We start from the raw sequence: 23644 nt of genomic DNA on the forward strand, positions 1-23644 counted from the left end.
AAGAGGCTCGGCGCGGACTTCCCTGCCCCGCCCCTCTCTGGCGCGTGGGTGATGGGGGTGGCGGCGAGCTGAAGAGTCACCCCCGGGCCCTCCCCGTCCCTTGCGCGTGGGGACAGCACGTGAGGGGTGCCTCCCCTCCCGGCCCGGCCGGTCCGGTCCATGGCGGGAGGTCTTGAGGGGACCGCCGTCCCCTTGGGGCCTCTTACACCGCCTGTGCTGCGCCAGGCGTGCAGCTGTGCCGAAAGCCTTTACCTCGGTTTTCCCTCCCCGCGGGCGTCAGCCCGTGTGCAGTTAATCAGGAGACTCTTCATCTTGGCGAGAATCCAGCCGCTGGTAGCTTGTTAGTGAGGCCCTGGCGTGGCATGGGGCCTCCTTGTCCTCTGCTCGCTGGGTGCGGGATAAGCGGAGTGAGGCGTAGCGGCTAGATAAGTCGATAAAGGCATGCGAGAGTTTGATGGGATCCTTCATGAGTAAAAAAAAAAAAAACCCACCCACCAAAATCAGCTATACGTGGTGTTTTTTCTTGCTTTTCCTAATGGTCCTTTAACATTTCTTGGGGTTGTATTGCATATTTTTTTGTATTGTGTGTAATAGTTAATAAATATTTGCTTTTTTACCGGAGTTGAAATTTGCTTTCAGGTATAAATGATGCATCTCCCGTTAATATTTAAACAGGAAGCAGGTGTTTTTCCTGGATCTTTTTTGCTTATGCCACTTTGTTCTTTATTTCAAATTTAGCTTTCAAAGGTTTTGGATCTGCCACCAGAAAATTTAATAAAGTCCATATCTGCAGTTCCCGTCTCCAAGAAACGGTAGTGTTTACATTTTATCTTACAACATTATGTAATGTTTTATTATTTTCTGTTGTGCTTATTATTGCAAGAGCTTAGCAGGACTTCTGGGAAAAAAGAAATACAGAAAAAACAAACCTAAGCTCATATACCATTCTAATTATAAGAAGATACCTAAGTCTAATTAAATCGCTCTGTTTTTTCAGGCAAGCTCAAAACAAATATAATTGCTTAAAATGCTGTGCAAATTATAGGCAGTGGTTGAATGGCAGCTGTTTCAGCATTAATGATCTGAATGTGAAACTGCTTAGAACCAGTGCAAAGTTATTATGGATTTTTTTTTTCAGTGTCCTGCCTGAGAGGTGTAATGAAATAAGCAAGTAAATTACATTTATTCATGAGCATAATCTTTGTTCTTTCTGAAATGGTGTTCTCACCATATCTACTTTCTTGTTGTATTACTTGGAGCAGAGGTAGTATTTGGTTTTCTATTGCAGTTTTCTAAACATAGTGAACTTTCAGGTGTCTGTGACTGCTTTATGTTTGCCAGTTAGACTTGTCGTATGCAGAGTCAGCTTGGATCTGCCAAATCTCCCCATCATTTCAACCGGTTGGTTTTTTTCCTGATTTTCATGTTCTTTTTTTCAGACATGTTGCTGATTTCCAGCTTTCCATTGCTTCTGTAACAGAAGGCTGTTCTAGTAATTGCTTAGCACAAGATCTTCAGCGTCGAGCTCAGAAGCTAGCTGAAAGGGTATGCTAATGTATTGATTTTGTATATTTGATGAAATAACAAACTTACAGACTAGAGGTGCAACAAGAAATGGTATTCTTTCTCCATGCATCTGTTTGAGTCAGAGTACTTTAATGACTGCACCTACTGTAATTGTACACAGAATCTTCATGAGGAATTGGAGAAGCAGCTTTAGTTAACGTTCTTGTGAAATTATTGTTTTCAGATAGTTTGAGAGTAAATAATATTTGTGAAGGTAGGAGGGTATCTAAAGGGTATGCCATGGCCCACACTGTTGCCCAAAACTTGAGGAAGAAAATTGAGTATGTGGTGGCTTAAAAATCAAAGACGGCAAAATACAGCACCAGGATAGCAGTGGAGAAATTTATCTCATGAGTCAGACAGGCCAGATTTTCAAATCCTTAACTGCTTAAAATTGAGGTTTCTTAGAACAGCATTTTTTTAGGGTCTGTTAATCTGGGAAATGGCAGTAGCTGAGGTATTAAGGCTAACTACAGCATAAAAAAGCAGCATGGAAAACAAGGTTTACAGAAGTGACACAACCCTTGAAAGCAGGGAAGGAAATAAAAATTTTGAGAAGTTGGCATGCATGAAGTTGAACAAAAGTTGGATCACAAAGGTGATGCTAAAGTTTGAGGGATCATTTGAGCTGAAATAAATCCTTTACAATCTAAAAATGTGTTGCTGATGCCAGTGAAGAGGAGTATAAACCAGGAAGTTGTCGCAAAGTTAGTTGCTAAGTGGAGCTACATTGCATAATAAAAGTGCAAACAAGATGCTTCATGTGCATCAGGAAGAGCAGGCTTGAGAAGAAATCAACTGGGTTCCTATATGATCAGGAGTTAAAAAGGACAAATAAAAACAGTTGTAATACTATTTTTAGTATTTTACAACTAAACTGAGAAGCTAAACTATTTTTCCATTTCATTCTTCACTGCTGAGATGTTGAAGAGATCCGTATCTTGGACGCATTCGTGTAACAGATTAATATTCTGGCTCAGGTGAAAAAAGAACTGATGGTGTACAGGTATACAACTAAAAGTTCTGAAACAGCTTGAGGATCATAGAATCATTGAATGGTTTGAGTTTGAAGGAACCTTCAGAGGTCATCTAGTCCAACCCTCCTGCAATGAGCAAGGGCATATTCGACTAGATCAGGTTGCTCAGGCTGTACGTGATCTAGAACTGTAAAATAATTTAGGTTGGGAAGGATCTCAGGAAGTTACTTGATCCAATCTCCTCCTCAGTGCAGGTTGTTGAGGGCTTTTGGATGAGGTTGCTCAGGACTTCTGAAATCTTTCCAGGTTTTGAAAACCTCCAAGGATTTGACAGCCTCCCTGGGCAGTCTGGTCCAAGGACTGTAACATCATGGTAACAATTTTTTTTCCTGTGTGTCTAGTCTGTCACTTTAAAAACAACTGCTGTTCCTAGTGGTTAGAAAGCTAGAAATTGTCTCTCTCCTTTATTGTTTGTGGCTCACTAAATAAACCTGGGACACTTAGCTCTATATCTTTACATGGAAGAGCAGTTGTTACAGTAAAGAAGAACAGACCATAAATGTAAGCCCCAAAACTGAATAGATGATACTGGTTAGAAAAAGGAAAAAATTCCATTAGTCTCTTAGAGTGGTTTTTGTTGGGCAGTGGATAAAGGAGATTTAGTAGATTTAGTATAGCTTATATAGTTTAATATATTAAGTAAATTTAGTATAATTTAAAGTAGGTAAGCAGTGTAGAAACTAGCAAAATTTGACCATATATAAAAAACTAGCAGGGAGACAGAATAATGTAGGCAGTGATCAGTTTTTGTCATGATAAACAGTTGATGGAGTACCTCAAGGTTCAATAGTAGTCACTTCTTAGTCAATCGTTAGTCACTTCTGAGGAAATAGGTCACCATATTCAAAATACAGATATTTAGGTTAGGCAGAAGAGATGGAAATATTCCTTTTTGACTAAAGTAGCCTAAATAATAAGGCAACATGATACTAAATGAAATAATGTGCTCTGATGTGCTGAGAATTGCCTGTCAGAACGGTCTTGTTTCCCTGGGCTTTTGATTTCATCTGGCTGGCTGATTCTTATTTCATCTTTGGACTGTTAGCTCTTTGTAGAGGGGACATCGTGTTTTGGGTATTTTTATGCCCCTGTATAGCATAGCGGCATTCTGGTCTGAGCCTTGAGCATGGGGAGATCTGGTTACTCAAGAACCACAGGGCACTTGAAGGAGAGGTTGTTAAAGGTATCGAGAGGCCAGATGAGCACTCATTAAAAAGACATGAAAAACACTGAGATGACAAATGACAGATTATGTAGAAAAATGTTTAGCAGAACAAATGGTATGGAGAAAGTCCAGTGGAAATTTCTGTTTTCTCTCTGCCCCATAACATAAGTAAAAAGGACCTTTTGTAAAATGAAGGCAGGAAATTCAGAGTCAGTACAAGAAATATTTTTTCATGCAGCTTGTGAATAAACATTGGAATTTGTTGTTGTTGGAGCTTGTGAAGGTTAAAGAACTTCAAGGCTAAACAGGATCTCATCTCCTGGTTGAGTTAGTGTCTAAGCTGGAGACCCAACATGGGGGTAGAATTTCTTCTTCATGCTGATGAGCGTCAGTAGGAATGTATAGCTTGCCTGTCTCAAAGATATTAACCAAGTGATAAAATGATTGTGTCGTCTTTTATGTGCTTTCCATCCCTCTTTTTTTTTTTTTGACACAATTTCTTGGCTATGAAAGACAGCTAGTTTACTAAGAAACTCTCAAATCATACAGGTTAAGATCCAAAACTCAGCCTGTGAAGAGACCAAAATTTGTGTAAAGAGGAGGTTGACATTCGGGATTGGATGCCCAAATATTCTTGATCGGTTCAGAATTTTCAAAACATGTGCCTTATGGAAATTGTAAATGAAGTTTTTAATAAATTCACCTTTAATATCTTTATTTTGTGTTACTGGATACTGCAGAACATTGTCACTAAGGTCAGAAATTTCAAGAAATAGCAGTCAGAAATTTCAAGAAACAGCAGTCCAAAACTTCTGTCTCAGGTTTCCTTTAAGATGTTGATTTTTTTTTTTTTTAAGTGCTGTCAGGTAAGTTGCCAAATGTATCTCAGCTTTTGTGTGTACAAAGAGAACAACTACTGTTCCCAGTCAAAATAAACATAGACTGTACACATGCAGGGACTGAAGTAAAATGCATATGTGACATGTCAGGCTGAGTTACATCAGACCTGTTAAGCATGGATTGGAAATAATAAAGTCATCCCTTTTCCAACTGGATTGATTAAACGATCCATTTGTGATTGCTTCAAACCAACAAATAACATTTAATGTTTATAGTGGATTAGATTAATATTTATAGTGGATTGAATAACAATTTTCTGATTTAGCTGTTTTTATAGAGAGCTTCTGTTTTGTTTTGTTCCTCTAGCTACAATGTGATGCTGTAGTGAGTGAAATCAGTGCTGGTCCAGGAACAGTGAACTTTAAGATAAACAGGGAATTATTAGCAAAGGTGAGTACTATATTTCAGGTGCATTAAGGTAAAAATAAATTCCTAAATATAAACCTATAGAATACTTACCTTTCTAAGACAGCAGTATTTTCTATGTAAAACTGTCTTTTGTAAGTTCTCCTCGAGGATCCCCGTTGCTGATTTGTTATGTATGCCCTTGGAATGAGGCTCATGAAAGTTTATCCTTACGAGGAAACAAAAATGTATCTGCTGTTCACTGATAATCGTAACTCTTTTTTTCCTCTCTCTTTCTGCTTTAAAAGGCAGGCTTGGCATCTACTTTGAGTTTCTACAGTATACAACTGAAAAGTTTTGACCTTGCATGTAAAGACTCTTGTTTAAAATAGAGAAGAATGAAAAAAAGATAGCTGAAATAAAAGTATTTGACAGCAGTTTTATCATTACATACTTTGCTAAAAAAAAGGGGGGGAGTGGGGAAGAAGTATTTCTCAAAGTCCAGTGCCTGACTGAAATGGAAAGCTTCGTTTGTTAAACCATTAACTTAACGAAGGGATGATACTGCTGAGTCTACAAGAGTAGTATCTCAGTTGTACTCTCTCTGAATTATTTGCAAGATCTTCATAAAGATGAGTGGATGGCTGGTAATGTTAGACTGGGGACTAAATGAAAGCTTTGCTAAGCCAGTTCAACTAACTTGTGGAGCAAGCTACATTGTGATGGTGTTCATGGCTTTAACCTATGGGGTTAGCAACTCATGTGGAAAATGATATTGTGGTCTTAGAAAATTAACCACACGTGAATTAGGGGCAAGAAATCGCGTCTTACCTAATACTGGTGAAGCCCTCTTCCTATCAGTACTTCCACCGAATTACTTAGGCTTATAGTCCTCTTTTCCTGAATGGTAAGACCCTTTCTTCTTGTGAATTGTTAATGCTTAGGCATGCCTATCAATCAGTTGCTTTATTTATTGCCTAAAAAAAATCACTTTTCTTTTTCTTTAGCTATTTATAATCCATCTTGATAAGAACATAGCAGCTGACTATTCACCGAAAGAGTAGTTTCAGTGATAAATTGTGTTCATGGACAGGATTTCATGAAGTGCTTTGCCTGTAGGGATTCTAGTCAGTTTAATGATTCAAGCAAAACTATGTGTCTGGCCTCCTAAAGTTTTGCTGGAAAAAATGTGGAATTAGGACATACAATTTTGCATTATGTCACTGAGGAGAGAGGAGGAGATAAAACATAGCTGTGACTTCCACTGATAAGGACAATAGGTCTATGGGTAAATTTGATGATTTGTGTGTGTGTCTAGCTTACCTTCTTAGGTGCCATAATAAGAACAGAATTAACACTTTTTCTACAGGCACTGTTCTTTCTTTTTTTATTATTTATGCAATATCTGTTCAGAAGAATTAAAAGTTGATTTTTGGAGGGGGGAAAAAAAGAAAAGTTTCCACTGAACGGAGTGAAATTTGCACTTTAGATCACATTGTTAAAGGCCTCTATTATCTTTAGGAAATTTGTTCAATACATACAGATTCACGTATTAGGTTTTGTAGTGTATTGGCATCTGTGTGACAAACTGAAGGGTATGTACAGGGCCTTAGCTTGCTGTATGAATGCATTACTGCTAATATAGTCAGCACAGGATTCCTCTTCCCACAAACTGTGTGCAAGCTGTTGAGGAAATATTTTAAGGCATTTTACACAATCTTCATACTTTCAAAGTAGACCCACTTTTGTAGGGACCATTCACAGTGTCCTTACAGACTTGCAGGTGGGGGAAGGGAGGAAGGTGTGTTTGGACACATGAGGATTGAATACTTGGGTTTCTTTGGCACTGAAGGAACAGAAAGTAGGAATAGAAAGTAGGCTGGGTTTTTGTGCCTAGAAAACCTTAGCAGTTTTAGTAGATTGTGAATGTATTATTTTTTTCCTCTTCCTGTTACAGACTTAAGTGACTTGGTAGTTCTGAGGAGGCTTAAATTCTTGCAAAAGTCTCTTGTTTTTCTGCTTCCCCATTGTATATACATGCTCTCTTCCAATGGGAAAAGAAAAGAATATTAGGCAGGTGCTATTCCTAAAAAGGATTAATAAAGAAATACAGTGGACAGTGATGCAAAGTAACTGGAAAAAGGTAGAAACATTAATCTGCCTCATGTCCTAGGATGAACAATGAAAGCAGTTTAAATTTATACTACCAAAATTACAAATAGCTAAGCCTCTTTTGTCTGTGCCACTTAAACCACTGGTTGATGTTTAAATATGCTGTTGGAGTTATGAATTACCAAACATCCCACAAGCTGTTGTTGCAGTGTACCTGCAGTGAAATGAGGGAGAGGATCCTGTAGTAGTTGCTTTGTCTCTTAAATTGGCTTTAGTGATAATTACGAAGACTAGAACTCCCATACTTCTGTGTGAGATTTCCTGAAGCAAAATAAATGTGTTCATGTGCTATTTAGGTGACCTGCATATGTATGGTAATGCTCATGCAGTCAGAGCTCATGGGATTTCTCATAGGCCCTCAGTCACAAGCAGTGTGGGGGAGGTCTGATGTGTCCCGAAGGGTTGGACCTACGTGATCTGGCTGTGCTGTGCACAGCAGGTGTCCCCTGTATTCACACCTTGACAAAAACCTTGGATATAGGTCAGGACTCCTTGGCCATTTCTCTGAAATTCCTAGCACCTCAAAGTGTGCCTAGATAAGATGTATTTGTGGGAAGGGGACACTTTTGAGGAAGCCCAGCATTATGGTATGTAGCTTTTTCAAATCCAAATAGAAAAAGAAAAGCCTGTTGAGAACATTTGGCTACACAGTGAGGTAAATTCTCTAGTCAAATTTACTGCTCGTAAGCTCTTCTACTCCAAATATATGGTCCATTCTACAAAGTACTCATTTTAAAATGTGTTACCTGAATTAGGAGAGGTGAGGGTCCTGGTTAGAACCCTATTTACATGAGGTCATTTTTCTGCCATGTTCTTGGACTGTTTCCTTTCCTGTTTATCAATTACCCCTGGGTTACTCTCTTGCCCTTTCATGTTATGTAACTAAAAAATGATAAAAAATATGCTTTCTACTTCCTTTTAAGTTTCCACCAAAATCAGCCTTGATTTTTACCAAAACCTCTGCCTATATAACTTCTGAAAACAGCATCCGATCAATTAAGAAGTTAATGGCATTTTCATCTGCATATGACATCATGTTTTCTTGGCAGATCAGCCACCTAATTGCTAATGTGAATAAAGGCTGTGGGATTGGTAAACAGTCGTCTTGATCACTCTTCCTGTTGTTGAAACATATTTTCCTTTTTTTTTTTTTTTCCTTCCTTGTGATTTAGACTGTGTTGCAGCAGGTGTTGAAAGATGGCTCAGAGTATGGAGTAAAAAGTGAACTTTTCTCTACAGTGCCTAGACAAAAGGCAGTGATTGAGTTCAGGTAAGCATGTGTGACGAGTCCTTTGAGAAAATTGCTTTGTCTGATGATTGATACTTTGTTAATTGATATTCATTGCTGTAATGTATGATGCCTGTGAAGTTAAATGGTATTTACAGTATTATATTCAGCTGTATTTGTTAGTCTCATATATCTGCCAAGTAGAATATAAGTTATTTTTAGGGAATTGAGGCTTTTTCCCAGAATGTATTTTTGGCACTTGGAGAGTTCACACGTCACACTGCCCTCCACTAAGAATATTCTCATTTAGTGCATAATAGCATTCAGTTTTTAAGTAGGCTTCTTTTATTTTGCTACCAGGAAACATTGTCTGAATTTTCAGCCACTAACCCATTTCTTTTTTCACCTTAATACCTTCCTCCCTAACTTGCTAAAGCAGCCAGGCTTTTGTCTTACTAAATCTTCTGAACTGCTGGCCCCAAAATTTCCATCCAGTGCAATTTTGTTTACCTGCTCATGGAATGAAAAGTGGATGACTCAGATCTCTTTATGTATAAATATTTTTGTTCAATTATACTCCCTATGCAGGCTTCCATAGTCATGGAAAGTAAGCACTTGGCTTTAATTTGGAGGGTGAATTTTGGTAGCTGAACTTCCATTTTATTATCGGGGTAAATAATTGTGGGTAGAGGGTTTTTTTGGGGGGCCACTGTTGGTAGAAGATACTATTTTAGTTACTGATTCATGTATCCAAAGTCCTCTGTTCTGGTATGAGATTTATCTCTAATAAAGGTATGAGGAGAATGATCCATATGTCCAAAACACGTAAAAAGTGAGAAGGTAGTGTTAAGTCCTTTGTCACTAGTATAGTTGGGTTTTGGGTGGTTCTTTGGTGTGGACTTGTTTGTGGGTTGTTTTTTTTTCCAGTAACACTGACTGTTAACTGATACTGGAGGAAGAGCTGGCAGGACAGGAAAATTTGCTGTCTAGAACAGAAACTAATGCGGGAATTTTAAGGGAAAATTGAAAATTGTGGATTTATTTCAGTTCTTCTGCTATATGCATGAGTTGAATTTTTTTGACTTGGTGATCTGGCAGTCTTGTACATTGAACAAACATTATTTGTGAAAATTTGTTACAGCTCCCCTAATATTGCCAAAAAATTTCACATAGGACATTTGCGTTCCACGATAGTAGGTAAGTATGCATTTAACTGCCTCCTTTAAAAGGGCTTCTTTGTCTTCCAGTTTCACTTGACAGGGGAATGCCACTAACCTTTCAGTCTTCTAGTGGAGTGGCCGCGTCAGGCTCAACTTGCTAATTAAAAACCTTTTGCTCATTGTGCACTGAAGAAAAGAGTGTGGTGTGTTGCTGGCAGATTTATTAAGTCACACGTAATATAGTTTTATGACTGTGAACATTAAATGAAGTACTTTAAAAATTGTTCTACAAAGACACCCAGGGCAGTTTTCATTGAGGCATTATGAGAGTCCTTTGAATTTTAAATTTCCAATTTGCACAGGACCACAGAGCAGTCAGATAGTTCTGTCTTGGTGGCTGCCTTGCAAAAAACTTGCTTTTATATGTTAATTACTTTATGCCACTATTACTAACAGAGTTGCTGTCATTTGTAATGGAATAGTTAATAAGTTTATTGTAGAGTACTCTAATGGCATATGGAAAACATTATTTCTCCCTATTTTCCCTCTCTCATAATAAAAACTAGTAGGTTATTAGCAGAAGATGCTACAGCATCTGTGCAGCTAATAATGTGTTACTTTTTAATTATATTTAATGCATCATGTATAATTATTAGTTACATAAAGCTAATAACTCTGCCTCACAGTTGAGTGAAATTACATCTTTTTTGGCTCTTTATGTTCCATTTCTGGACTCTTTGCTATACAATAAAATCTTTCAAAAATAATTCTGTAGATCAATGTTTATCCAATAGAAAGAGAATGAATTGACTACAGGGAATGGAAAGTAATTGCAAGCTGTAATGTGGTGTTATAACAACAGAAGAAGAGAAAGCTTTCTGCATCCTTTTACATCAGTATTGTAATTAAAAGGTACCCTTGAAGCACAGGAGAATAGAGGAAGGGATGTGGGTATTTGTTCTTTGTAATTTTATGGTTGTAACTAAGCTCAGGAGAAAGATGAAGGGTTTTTGTTGTAATAACAGTTAGAACTGAGACATGCTTATGGGATACAGTAAGGTTGGAGCATATTGGAGCTCATTGTGTGTTAAGTGCAGAGCTCACTACTGCTCCAGCCATACATAGAGATTCAGGACTTGTTGTTTTCTATTTTCTATTTTCTATATTTCTATCACAGTTAACAGCAGTTTGTGAATTTGAGTAACATCACAGTTAACAGCAGTTTGTGAATTTGAGTACTTGCTTAATCTCCTGGTATGAGGTTGCCTGACTGTAGCAGGAACTATGTGTACTGCCACATATTTGTGACAAGACTTTAAAAAGTGTTTTTCATGTTCATATACTTTGCAGTATGTGCATGCACATACACGTGTATGTTTTTATCACTGTTGTATGAGACACTTTATGGCACCTTTCAAATGCACAGCCTTTCTTTTCCTGCTTTTAGTTGTGAAGTATTTTAGCAAGTTCTATGGAATAGTTAATTTAATTGCTTTCCCTCTTCATTTTGAATACAGATCATACAAGACCAGAAAACTGTTCTGTTGGGATGGGAGATTACTTACAGCTTTGAATAATAATACCAATTTTGCTTCCTTACCAGGGAATTTTATAGCAAATCTCAAAGTTGCACTGGGACATGAAGTAACAAGAATAAATTACCTCGGTGACTGGGGCATGCAGTTTGGTATGTTTTGATATTTGTTTCTCCTGTTCGCTTTTCTACTGCATAATATGGTCTAGGTTTCCACCTTCAGTTTTTGCAGGCACACTGGATTCACTCTGGGATCATAACAAGTAGTGTTATGTTTCCGTGCATCTAATGTATAGTTAATCTCCTTGAAATACGAACAAAACAATCCAGACTGATTCAGCAGCAGTATGACCTATACTACTGTACAAGAAATAACAGAAAGAAATTTACCCAGCAGTCCCTCCATCCCTTAGTAGCTCCTCTCTGATTGCCTATGTGTAATTTGGAGTTTATTTTTAAAGGGCAGTATAAATATTTTCTGAGTGTGCTGGTTATACCTGTGCAGCTCTCATAGCTGAGCAGGCTTCTGTTGCTGCCTCCAGATGAAATGCATACATATTAACATAGTTGTTGCATGTCTACTGTGATACTGTTTTGCTTATGTAACAGTTGTGGAAGACTATGCTTGCTAACTTACCTATGCCCCACCTGTACACACAACAATAGAATAATTGTAACAAAATGCATATTTTATATTTGGTTGTCTTTGTGTATGTCTTCTGGTGTTTTCTTTATCTGTTTTTTGTTCCCTCTGGATTCTAGTTCATTATTCATACAGCATAATTAACTTCCACAGTAACTGCATTTTGGCAGGTTGAGGCTCTGAGAGTTTGTATCTTTAAAGATATCCCAACACTTCCCCCAAAACAGTCAGTTTACCTTTAAAATATAGCAAAAGAGAGGTGTGTAAGTGAATAGGCCCTAGAAGACTATGGGTTTGCACGCACACACATACACACTCCCACCTCTTCTGAAATGTCCATCAGATAAGTGAGGACTGAAAAATCCTCTCGTGCAGCGTAGCATGGCGTTTATATTTATTCCCTGGCCAGAGATCATGTATGTCCAATTGCTGGATCTGTAAATATCCCTCTTATATGGCAGTTGACCCATCCATAGGATTCACAACTTTGTTGATTTCTGTTGTTAATCTTGCATTTTAAATTGATCCGTATTCTCGTCCCCTTTTCTAATTTCCCCCATAAGGTCTTTTTGACATATTTTTGGGCATTTAAAAACATGCCCACTTCCTCGTTCTTGAAAGCTGGTACACCTGTGGAAACTATAAAACTCCCCAATGTCTTTCACAGCAGGTTCTGAAAATGCTGTCCATATATATATTTTTAAATGGCAAACACAAAGTACAATTGCTATTAAGCACTTTTGCTCATTCCAGTCCTTATGCTGCCCCCAGCAGTTTCACTGGTTCTGCTGTTTATGGGGACATCAATAAATCAACGTTATGAACAGAGCTGAGTTAAAAACTTAGCATAAATACCCTACTTCTACTCTGTTTATATATTCAGATTCATCAGCGTAGACAACATAACTAAACTGTATTCAGTTCCACCCATTCTGCTTCTAGAGTAAATGCCTGGGTTTTAGACAGTTGAGTAAAACATTCTTATGACTGTGAGAGCAGTAATAGAATATTTTTTCCTTTGTTGAATGATTTCCTCCACAGCTCATCTTTCCTGTTTCTAATCAAACAATAGTTTATAGCAGAGCTTTGCTTCCCTTAGGATTTGTTTCATAGGAATTGAATACAGAATGAGTTCACCTCAAATTCAATAAATTTCATCATTGCATATTTTCATTCATTTTTGCCCCTTAGACATAATTTTATCAATATGCTATTGTATAATGAATGTGGCAATGACAATTAAGCAATGAAATGCAATGTGGTCAAAGGGCCTCTCAACTGACCTCATCTACTCTGTCTTTGACGATACTAAATTGTACTCCTAAGTCTGAATATCAGGAATTTTATGTATTTTAATACAAAGTTTCCTGAAGGTATAAAGATCACAATGCATGTTATTTACATGTGTACCTGTTGTCCAGCACACAACTGTTAGTTATGCTTTTGACTTTGTAGTTCCAAATGTTTCTTTCAAAATGGGTGCTCCCTCCTTTATTTGGGTTGTCTCAGCTCCAATATATGACAAGTTTTATAACAGATGATATAGTCACGCTTCACAAATGATAGCATAGGAATATTATTATAATGGTCCTTTCCCAGGAGCAGTGCTATAATTAACTATCTGTTAGCATTTGTGTTACAACTCCTGTTGTCAGAGGCTTTAAAACGTAATAATTTAAAATGGATTTTGCTGCAACATAGCAGAGAAGTCCTCAACCTTTAGGCAGTTTTGGGGCAGGTTTCTTAAGGTAACAAAGCTTATGCAGTCATACTGTCTGTCCATCTGTCTTCCTGTCACTCTGCTCCTAATAAATTTTGAACCCAGTGGCCAACTTCAGCCAGATCTGACAAAGAAAAATGTCTCCAAGAGAACAAATTTCTTTTGGTATTGTGACAGTTGGCAGCTGAGTAGGGGTAGAAATACAATGTAATGCCCTCTGGGAGAGAAAGTTAACTTCTGTGTTTAGCTTGCCAACTAACCAGTCAGCACATCGAAGTCAGAATCAGTCTAAACACATGTTGCATCTTGCCAGTAATTGGTGAGTGTAACAAGGGCTGGGGATGGTTTGGGGAAGACAGAAATGTGTGGAGGGATGTGTCTGAGTTGAATAAAACCTGGCAGCCTTGCTGGAGGTTGGGATGTGAAGCCAGCATTGAAAAGTGGAATGTGTAGGTACACTAATATCTAAGAGAGATCGTTAGGAAATCAAGCTCTGATTGCTCATAGAACAGCCTGTCCTTAAAGAAACTCCCTTTCAATAGGAGTAGACTCATTTTATTTCCTAAGCCCGAACTTGTTTTTCTTACCTAAGTCTGCCATGGCTTCTGTCACACTCAGTTTCCAAGAGGGAAGTTCTTGAGACAGTGCAGTTTGTTTAGTTGCAGAGGGCTTTTCAAAGGGATACCCATATACCTATTCCTCAGATGCTGTCTTCACGTCAGGTCTGGTCCTTGTCAGGTCAGAGGAATGAGGAAAAAAAGCAGCCTCAGAAGATCTAAGAGGCTGCAGAGTTAATATTGCTAGATTATGGAATGAATTAATGGTCTCTTGATTTAGACAGTAAGATTGGGATTTGGATCTTGCCCTTTCAGATGGCTTTCAGAAAGTGCAGAAGCCAAGTCGGATACGTGAAAAAAGCTGCATATTCTTAGCATGCAGCAAAAAGTTCCCTTGAAAATATTGCATGAGTGGTATGTGGAATACTGTATTTTGTTGCGGTTTCTGTTGTCCTTGAAATTATAATACTGTTAAGGGAGGAAGCAAAACAAGGAGTTTTGCGCATGTTCTGTTGCTGGACAGTTTCCACTGTGTGGCTTCTCATTTACAGCTGGTTGCTGTAAATGGTAATTAATGGTAATGTAAAAGGTAATTTTCTCTACGAGTCCAGAAACACAAATTCCATTTATGAGGAACTGAAAAATCAACATAGTATTTCTTACTAGTTTCTAGCCATTATAGTTTGGGGTTTTTTTCATGCAGGGGAATAATACGTTATGCTTTTGATTTGTTTTTGTAGCATATGCCATTATATTGCTTAAAAATGTAAGGCATTTCTTTTATTATATACAATGTTAAGACTAGACTTGCTTATGAGAACAACTTAATCAACAAAATGATATACTCTAGGCTGTTGTCTAACTCTGTATTTAATTGTTGTTCAAGGCTTATTGGGTGTTGGTTTCCAACGTTTTGGCAACAAAGACAAGCTAAAATCCAGCCCTTTGCAGCACCTTTTTGAGGTAAGTTCAGAGAAGACCTGGGGACTCCAGAGGACAGACAGTCCATTTAACAAGCTGTCAATTTTGTACCGAATGGTATTTCTGCAGGGTCACGATGAGACTCACGTTGGATTTAAAGTACGTTTCTTGAAGGAGCAGTGCTAACCTAAGCTATGGGAGCAGCGGCAGTTTTCACTAGGCAATGGCAGCAGAAACAGGTTTCATTAGGCTGAAAAATACACCCCATAAGGGAGGTAATCATATGGATACTTAGGTTGCATTGATTGCTGCTACCACCGCAGCCGGCTTGACCAATATCAATTATTTTAACTGGGCATAAGTGACCACTGAGCTCACTGTGGTAACTGCAGTGGAAATGGTGTTTCTCATCTAATGCTGCAGTATGTTGGTTACCAAAGTTGTGAAAAGAAGTGGCATGTATGGTGTAAAAATCCTCTTGTTGCTAGTGTTTTTAGAATAAGTGGTATTTAATTTCCATTGCTTAATACACGATTCACTGAGGTTGGGAAAAAGGATCTTTAAAGTGTTTTGTATCTAATACGGAGCCTTAGCATATATATGTAAGGAGGAGTGGCCGTCACTTTCCAGAATACTGGTCTGGATTTGCAGAATGCTCTTCTTTCTTCCATGAGCTCTTCTTTCTTCCATGAGTGTGAAAGAGCCAGGAGAGTTAGAAGGTGCAGCTTCTGCTGACAGGCATTCAGGAAATGCTTTTCAGTTGTAGAGAAGGCTGTTTTGTTGCAGGAGGTTGCCCTCTTGGTTGTCCACCATGCACACCCACATGCTGCAAGTGCTGTAGATGGCATTTCTGTGTGTCAGGGAGAAAACTGACTCGGTGGACTGTCCAGGTTAATAATAAAGATTGAGGTAGTTTAACAAGCCTTGTTTTTCCAGGACTAATATGGTTTTGGTTGTTTGTTTGCTCCATTCAAAGCCTAGGAGTCATCCGAGTTAGTATTTATGTCTTCCTCTTTACCAGTTCCTGTGTCACTTCGTGTTTCATACAATGTAATGAGCAAAAAAGGTTTTCATCAATCTTTTGATACTTGTAAGTGATCTTTGGTTGACAGCCGTGCTAGGTGTCACACATATACAACACGTGAGAAAACATGATTTACATACTTACATATCCAACAACCATAAGTATAGGTGGACAAAATTTTCTGAATGGCCAATGCTCAAGCCCTCATCCTTTAAAAGAAAAATCTCACCTGTTAATGGGCTTTGTCAGGCTTCTTGTGTGGCACTGTCAAGCATTCTCTTATTACAAAGCTGAGCTGTGCTTCACCCTCTGAGCTGGATATGGGAACAGTTGCTAATGCTGGTGTTCAGACAGTATGTCACAGGATAACTGTTTCGCATACATCCCTTTACTGGCAAAGGAACAAACTGTGTTTGAATACTTGGATACCCTACAGCTGAAGACTTATCAGGCAGGTTGTTCATATGGCAGAGTAGCTCCTTCTGAGTTTGCCAGCTTCTTTGGCAATGATAAATTTTGTTTGCTTGTTCCCTCATCCCTGAAGCCTGCTCAATAAAATTGATAGATTCTCAACTTGGAGGTGTTTTAGAGCTGTAAGACTGATTTAAAGAGATGACAAGAAGTAGTCGATATTCTTGTGTTTGTACATTGCTGCATCTTATTTTTATTATAATTTCAGTTTGTTCTTAGAATTTAACTTTCAAATACTTGAATTTTGCACTAAAGTTTTAAAATACCATCTATTGCAGTAGCATGTAGGCTTTATGACCTTAAAAAAATTACCTTCAAGTGTAGAGAACAGTATTCAGTCAAGCTGCCAAAGGTTCTAAACCAGTAGTTTTTTGAGACCAAATTAGTTTCTCAAATATTCCCAAATTTTAACTGTTTGTTAAGCTGTATTCCTGTTTTATATCCTATACTGAGACATGTTTCAAAGTGGTGTGTTTTGTGCTGTTGTATATAATATAATATTATATATAATCATTCCTATAGTTCATTTAAAAAGAAAATTTCCATAGCACAATTTCTATATAAAGAAATGTGTAGACAAATGTACCTTTCCAAATGTCTTTGCACCTTCCATTTTGGTCGACAGGTACAACTATGCCTTTTGCATTATTTTTGCTTTATAACATCAAAGTTGGGGGGGTGTTAGAATGTGTGAAGCTACTGATGGGGCAGGGGGAGCATTGTTCTTGGAAAGGGTTGAAGTTTTCCCTCTACTTCAAATTTCTTCTTCATGGCAGAACTAAGCAAACATTAATCTTTGAGGCTTGTCAGCAGTACTGCCTGTTAAAATCTCTAAAAATCTTGGGACATAAAAGGAAAGGGAAAAGTTCAAGACTTTTGCTGTGGAAGCTTTTTTTTGTTTTTAATAGGCAGAACCCATTCAAGCAAGATATTGTAGGCAAACTCATTGTCTGAACATTGCAGGGTGAAGTTTTTATATATTTTTTTTTTTAATCAAATTTGCAGTGATCTAGGGGTCAAAACTCCCTTAAAAAGACTTAAACAGTGTTGAACTATTTCGGTCTAAAAACCAAGCCACTACTTAATTTAAGTATTTTTACATAGTACTTGAACTTTTTAAAACCTTTTCCATGGGCTTTCAAAATTCTGTGTGTGGAAAGCAAGGAATCATTGTCTGGGCAAGTATTTGTTCTTTAGATTTAAAGAAATATGTTAACGAGTAGGAGAGCCAAATTTGTTATGCATAGATAAAGTTGGCTAATACAAGAATTTGTAATGCTTTTAGCAAACTGACAGTGCGTATGTGTGTCTAGTGAGATGTTGATATCTGCTTGTCAGATGCTTGTCATCTGAAGTCATAATGCTTGCCTTCGGCCATCGAGAGGCAGCATGTATTAATATGAGTGCAGAATACTATAAGTGACTTGGATCTGAGCTGGGCCGGGGGGTTAGCTTGTGAAACATCAAGGCTAGCTAGGATTTTGATGCTTCAACTGCCTTCTCATTTTTAGGTAGTGCAGTTGTTATATGTATCAACTTTGTGGTCCTCTGAAGAAAAGTCCCTGGCTTAAAAGTCTGTGATGGTTTCCCTTTCATGCATAAATTAGTTCTTCCATATTCTGCTGCTGCAGTTGTTTCAAGGTTATGAAGAGGACAATAGTGACAGCAGTAAGGAATTATGGCATGAGTCTTGTTTCAAGATAAGCTGCACATTTTCCTATTGGAGTTTGGACTACTCATTCATCCTTTAAATAGGAAATGTATTCCTTTAACACAGCTTTAAAAATTTGATGTTACAAATGTCATCTTTAAATGTATTTGTATTGTTCTTGTAGAACTTTGGTCTGCTTATTTTTATTGGAGAAGAGGATTATACTTCTTCAACATTTTCAGTGCAATTATATTTTAGGTGTATGTGCAGATTAACAAAGCAGCAGAAGATGAAAACACAAAAAAGTTGGCTAAGGATTTCTTTAGAAAACTGGAGGAACATGATGAGCAGACATTGTCACTTTGGAAACAATTTAGAGACTTCAGTATTGAGGAATACATCCGAATTTATAAGGTACAAATCATCCACTGCTTTTTCTGTGTTGTTGGTAAAATTATCTCTTTTTATCTATTGCTCCATCAATCTAATCGACAGTGCACAGCACCTTTTCATCCAAGAGACTGACAAGCAGTAAATCAACTGCAGAACAGAGGTTTCTGTAATGTTGTCAATTCATTGCCTTTCCAGTAAACTTTACAGTGTTGTGGGGAAGACGTTTCTCAATATGCTAGGTTATACCCCATTCTGTTTGGAAAAAGCATGGTAGTGGGTTTAACATCCAAGCATACCACCACTTTAGTTGCTGACAACCTAGGTGCATTTTATTTAATGGAGTCCATGTAATTGGCCCTTAGACTAATTCTCTTTTCTCAGAAGCTAGGAGTATGGTGCTAAGCAACAAAGCAAATCAGTGTTAGATAAATATTATTCATTTTTGCATTATCTTTGAAGTCAGCAGCAACCCGCTAAACTTAACAGTTTCCATGTCATAAATTTTATTAAGAGATAACTCTGTTTTCACATTTCTGATCTAAAGTTATAATGCACAGCTGTGTATCTTGCATATTAAATTGAGTGTAAGTAATAATAACAGCAGGAGTTTACAATAGTAATCAGTGCATAAGTTACCAGCAGGTTGAGTTGAGCTAATATACTGTTGCATACTGCAATCTCAAGAATGAGGCCAGTGTCCACTGTTACCTGGGGGATGTTTGTGCCATTGACCACAAAATGAGTCTTAGGAATCTAGGAAACAGGAGTGAGATATATCTTCTGTCACTGAATCCAGTCTCTTGGTATTAATACTATGTAATCTCACTCAAGAACCAACTGAGTCCATCTGAAAACCAGCTAGTGTTTTTCTTTCCCACATTCTTGTACTGAAATTCTGGAATGGGTGCCCAGTTTTGATGGGCTTAGACTTTTTTTCTAACTTGCAGCTCCAAAGAATTTGTGACTTGTTTTATACCACTTCCTTCTAGTATTACTCTTTACTTAAAATTGCTCTTTCCTGTCTCCTTTCTCTTGATGTATTTGTAGAAATTGCTCATGTCTTTTTTCATCCTTGATTGCAAAGTTACAGAATCACAGAATCATTAAGGTTGGAAAAGACCTTTAAGATCATCAAGTCCAACCATCAACCCAACACCACCAAGCCCACTAAACCATGACCTGAAGTGCCATGTCTACGTGGTTTTTTTGAACACTTCCAGTGATGGTGACTCCACCACCTCCCTGGGCAGCCTGTTCCAATGCTTGACCACTCTCTCCGTAAAGAAATTTTTCTTGCTATCTAGTCTAAATCTCTAGTATCTAGTCTAATATCTAACCTAAACCTTAATAAAGTTAAGAGAAGTGGCCTGCACCTTCCTCAATAATCCAGATAACCTGTCTGTGCTTTAATTATTTCCCTGAAACATATCACTGGATTCATTCCAAGTACGCTAAGTTAAGCTCTCCCAAGTGAAATACAGCCTTGATAATTCTAGTGGAAAGCTGACCTGTTAGGGTAAGTGGGCACTGGGCTATGTATGCAGCTGCGTCACAATGGTCACTCATCATTGATCACATGATGACTGGTACAGCTAGATCTTTCTCTCCCAATCCCTTTTCAAGCTAATAAGTATCCAGCTGATGGACTGACAGCTTTGTTGCCCTCAGTACAAAAGACAAGGGCTTTAACTATTACATTTCACCCAGTTTTGACAGTTAAGGTCATCCTAGCTCTCCTATGTGTAGCCTCAGCCTTCCTTGTAATGGTGATTTCTGTGTGCTCAGCAATGTTTGTGAGCAGTTCCTGCTTTTTTAAATTTCTTTTAGCATCCTTTTAAGATAAGAATGTTTTCATGTCCAAATAACTTCTCTGCAGTCCACAGGTTTTGCCTCCAGCAGTTTACTCCTAATTTCTCATGAACATTGTATCTTACGCTGTATTGAACTCAGGGAGATGAATTCTAATGCAGAAATGGATTAAATAAAAATCCAAACATCCTTTTCTTTTAACTATGAAGTTACATTTCCTGGAAAAAAAAAAAAAGTATTTGCACACTGTTTGACCTGTGACACAGACCTATCATCTAACTTAATTTGAAGAAATGATTAACCTCAATCTAACAATGTTTCCCTTCTTTCATGTTCTTGGAACTTTTCAGCGTCTAGGAGTGCGCTTTGATGAATATTCTGGAGAATCATTTTACCAAGAGAAGTCCCAGGAAGTTCTAAAGATGTTGGAGGATAAAGGACTCCTTCAGAAAACAATGTATGAACTCATTATTCAATCTGCTGGTGTAGTTTACTTAACATCTCAGTTGTATTTCAAATGAGATACGATGAGTGACATGTGTCCATAATCTAAGGGGAAGAGGTTTTTTTAGATGGTTTGGTAGCTGTTCTAGTAGAAGAGCAACAGGATTTGTGCAATCACAGCTAAAAATTAAGTTTGCCTTTTCCTGTGGCTAGCACAGAACCCTGTCCATGACAAATTAGGTACAATAACAGTGTTCAACTCCTAATGGCCTTTTAGGCTGTTAATTAGTTTGGTAGCTGCATGTGCCATTTAATGAGCAGAGTTAGATGAGTTCCTTGTCTTGATGTGCTGCCTGGCTGAACTGGGATGGAAGCCATAGTTATGAAGTGCACCAGAATGTGGGCAGGCAGCCCTCTGGCATCAGCAGTGGTGACAACAAACTTAGAGGAGCAGTCTTCAAAAAGACTTAGAGACAGTCCTTCAAAGAAAAGAATGAGCTTGTCTAGAGTGAGTGGGGTTCCTTGGCAAGAGGACCTTGTTTTGGTTCTGACCTCTATCTTACCTGAACTTACCTGTGTATTAGATCTGGTATGCAATTACTTTAGTGTTTTCTCTCAACTTATAGAAAAGGGACAGGAATTGTGGATCTTTCGGAAAAGAAAGACCTCTCATTGTTTTCCACCGTCATGCGTAGTGATGGGACATCTCTTTATATAACAAGGCAAGTAAGACCATCTGTGTTTATTGCTGTTTATTTTGCCAGTGAACTTTTGTACATGAGTACGTATGTAACTGATGGTACAGATTTTGAAGATTTTTATTTCTGGGATGGAACACCTTGATAAATGAGTAATCGTAACTGGAACTAGCAATGTAACTATGATGGGATGAAAATGGCTCAGGAAAAACAATTGCTTTTAAAATGTTTTTCTTCCCCTTAAACAGTTTGTTAGTAAATCTTCTCTTCCCATAGATCATAATGCTTTCTCCAGCTACTGACTTTGAAAACAAAGCTGGGATCTCCTCATCTAATAAACACCAAATAATGAGGGGTTTAGAAAAATCTTTGTTTAAAACGTTTATTGACAGTGTGATGCAGAAAAAAATGGCTAGTTCAGCCATGTCTTCTTGACTCAGTGGACCACCAGCACTGCACCATCAATTTTATCACTATTTTCCTGCCTACTCATCAGTATCCTAAAATTCCTTTTGGGTATTTTAATATGGAAGCCTTAACAGTTTCTTTGTGTCAATAATGTAAATAAATCAGACTTCTAGCCCTCAGGGTAAACTGTATACAGCTCTTCGGGACAAGGGTGTTAGCAAGACACTGCAGTCAATCCTGCATATCAGGGAGCTGCTGAATCCTGTAGCTGGACAGAGGCAAGGCTGCCACAGCCCCATGCCCCAGGTCCAACCAGTACTAAGGCTGAGCACCTGTTCCCAGTAGGCTCACAAACACATACACATATGTACGCACAGCTAACCAAACAGGGCAACGCAGACAAAAACACTCAGCGCTCAGACAGCATGAATGGCTTCATTTTATTCGCCTTTGGCTGATTAGGATGATGGTCTAATAGTGTGATACATGTGTATATATGTGTGTGTGTATATGTACATGTATGTATATGTTATGTATTATCTAAATGAGTAATATACATATGTATTACATGTACAGAGTATGTATGCACAATGTGGATCCCTCCAGTAGCTGAGCTTCAACACACAGTCTGCCCATTAGCTGGCCCCTGGATCCCCAGGTCTCCCCAGTTGCTGGCACCTGGGCATGCAAGCCCCCAAGGCCCATAACCCCACTCCAGTTGCTGGTACAGACACAGTGGATCCCTCTGGTAACTAAGCTTAGACATGTGGTCCATCCAGCAGCTGGCCCTGAATCCTCACTCTCCCCTGTTGCCTTCTACACAGAGACACACATGTACACAGGTGAGCCTCTCAGTCAACACCCAGGCCCTATGGTCTCTGCAGCAGTTGGCCGGGATCCCTGGCACCCTCTGAGTGCCTCATCTTTGAAGTTATACATGGACCTGGCTGTCAGAGCACTTCACCTACTTGCTGGCTAGTTCAGCTTGATATTTGCTGTCAATCACATATGGACACATGTGCCCTCACTCCAGTTGTTGGCAGCACAGACACCTTGGCCCCTGTGACCCATGGTCAGACTCTAGTTGCTATCACTTAGTTTTACTTATCTTCAGTCTCTTCAGTTGGTGGCACCACAGATGCATGGTCTATATGAGCTGTAGTTCCCAATGCCAGTTACTGATACTTAGACCTCCAAACACATGTGCACACAGAAGAGAGCACCCCCCTCACACAGGAGAAGTTTGAAATGGAGTTTAATAAGAAGATGGGACAGACTGTGCTGAACAGGTGCAGAGCACAGCTGGACAAACATACTAACCAGCAATCAGTCTACAAGCCACCTGTCCCTTTTATCGTCTTCTCCCTCTCTTTTTCTGTCTTTGGTTCCTCCCCTAAGCATCCCATAATAAGTCTTGTGCAATTGCAAAATGCTTTTCCCTTGCATCCCCTGTGTCCCATGTCACTTAGGCAGTAACCTCCCTCAGGTTGTAGAGGTCTGTAGAGCTGCTCCTGGTGACTCCTGAGGTAGGTTTCAGACTGGGACATGGGGCTGATGGCTCTCCTGTGACAGCGCAGGGAGGGGCTCGAGCAAGTTGTTTCTCCATACTATTTTATGTGTGTGAAGATGAACCTTTTACGATATAATCAATCTAACGCTGAGCACTGGGTTAGTTTTCCAGGAGGTGGTTGTTTCTCTGAAGTCTCCCAGTTGATTGATTGTCCCAGTAGGCTGACAGAGACCAGACTTACTCTGTGCACAAGAACTATTTTCTCAGCAATACTCATAGCTGGTGGTT

At 38.6% G+C, this 23644-nt stretch overlaps 1 protein-coding gene across 1 annotated transcript in view; it reads left to right on the forward strand.

Moving 5' to 3' along the window:
- The first annotated feature begins 159 nt into the window (after positions 1-159).
- The window catches only part of RARS2 (arginyl-tRNA synthetase 2, mitochondrial), a 40821-nt gene continuing 17336 nt past the window's right edge, over positions 160-23644 (forward strand). The window contains exons 1-11 of the mRNA XM_010286696.1: positions 160-333; positions 739-812; positions 1440-1545; positions 4975-5058; positions 8358-8455; positions 9555-9610; positions 11177-11260; positions 14914-14990; positions 18353-18508; positions 20647-20753; positions 21367-21462. Coding sequence (XP_010284998.1) covers positions 160-333; positions 739-812; positions 1440-1545; positions 4975-5058; positions 8358-8455; positions 9555-9610; positions 11177-11260; positions 14914-14990; positions 18353-18508; positions 20647-20753; positions 21367-21462 — 1112 coding nt within the window. The remainder of the gene's footprint in view (positions 334-738; positions 813-1439; positions 1546-4974; positions 5059-8357; positions 8456-9554; positions 9611-11176; positions 11261-14913; positions 14991-18352; positions 18509-20646; positions 20754-21366; positions 21463-23644) is intronic.

This window comes from Phaethon lepturus, unplaced genomic scaffold, assembly GCF_000687285.1.
Source record: "Phaethon lepturus isolate BGI_N335 unplaced genomic scaffold, ASM68728v1 scaffold3315, whole genome shotgun sequence".
NCBI lineage: Eukaryota > Metazoa > Chordata > Aves > Phaethontiformes > Phaethontidae > Phaethon > Phaethon lepturus.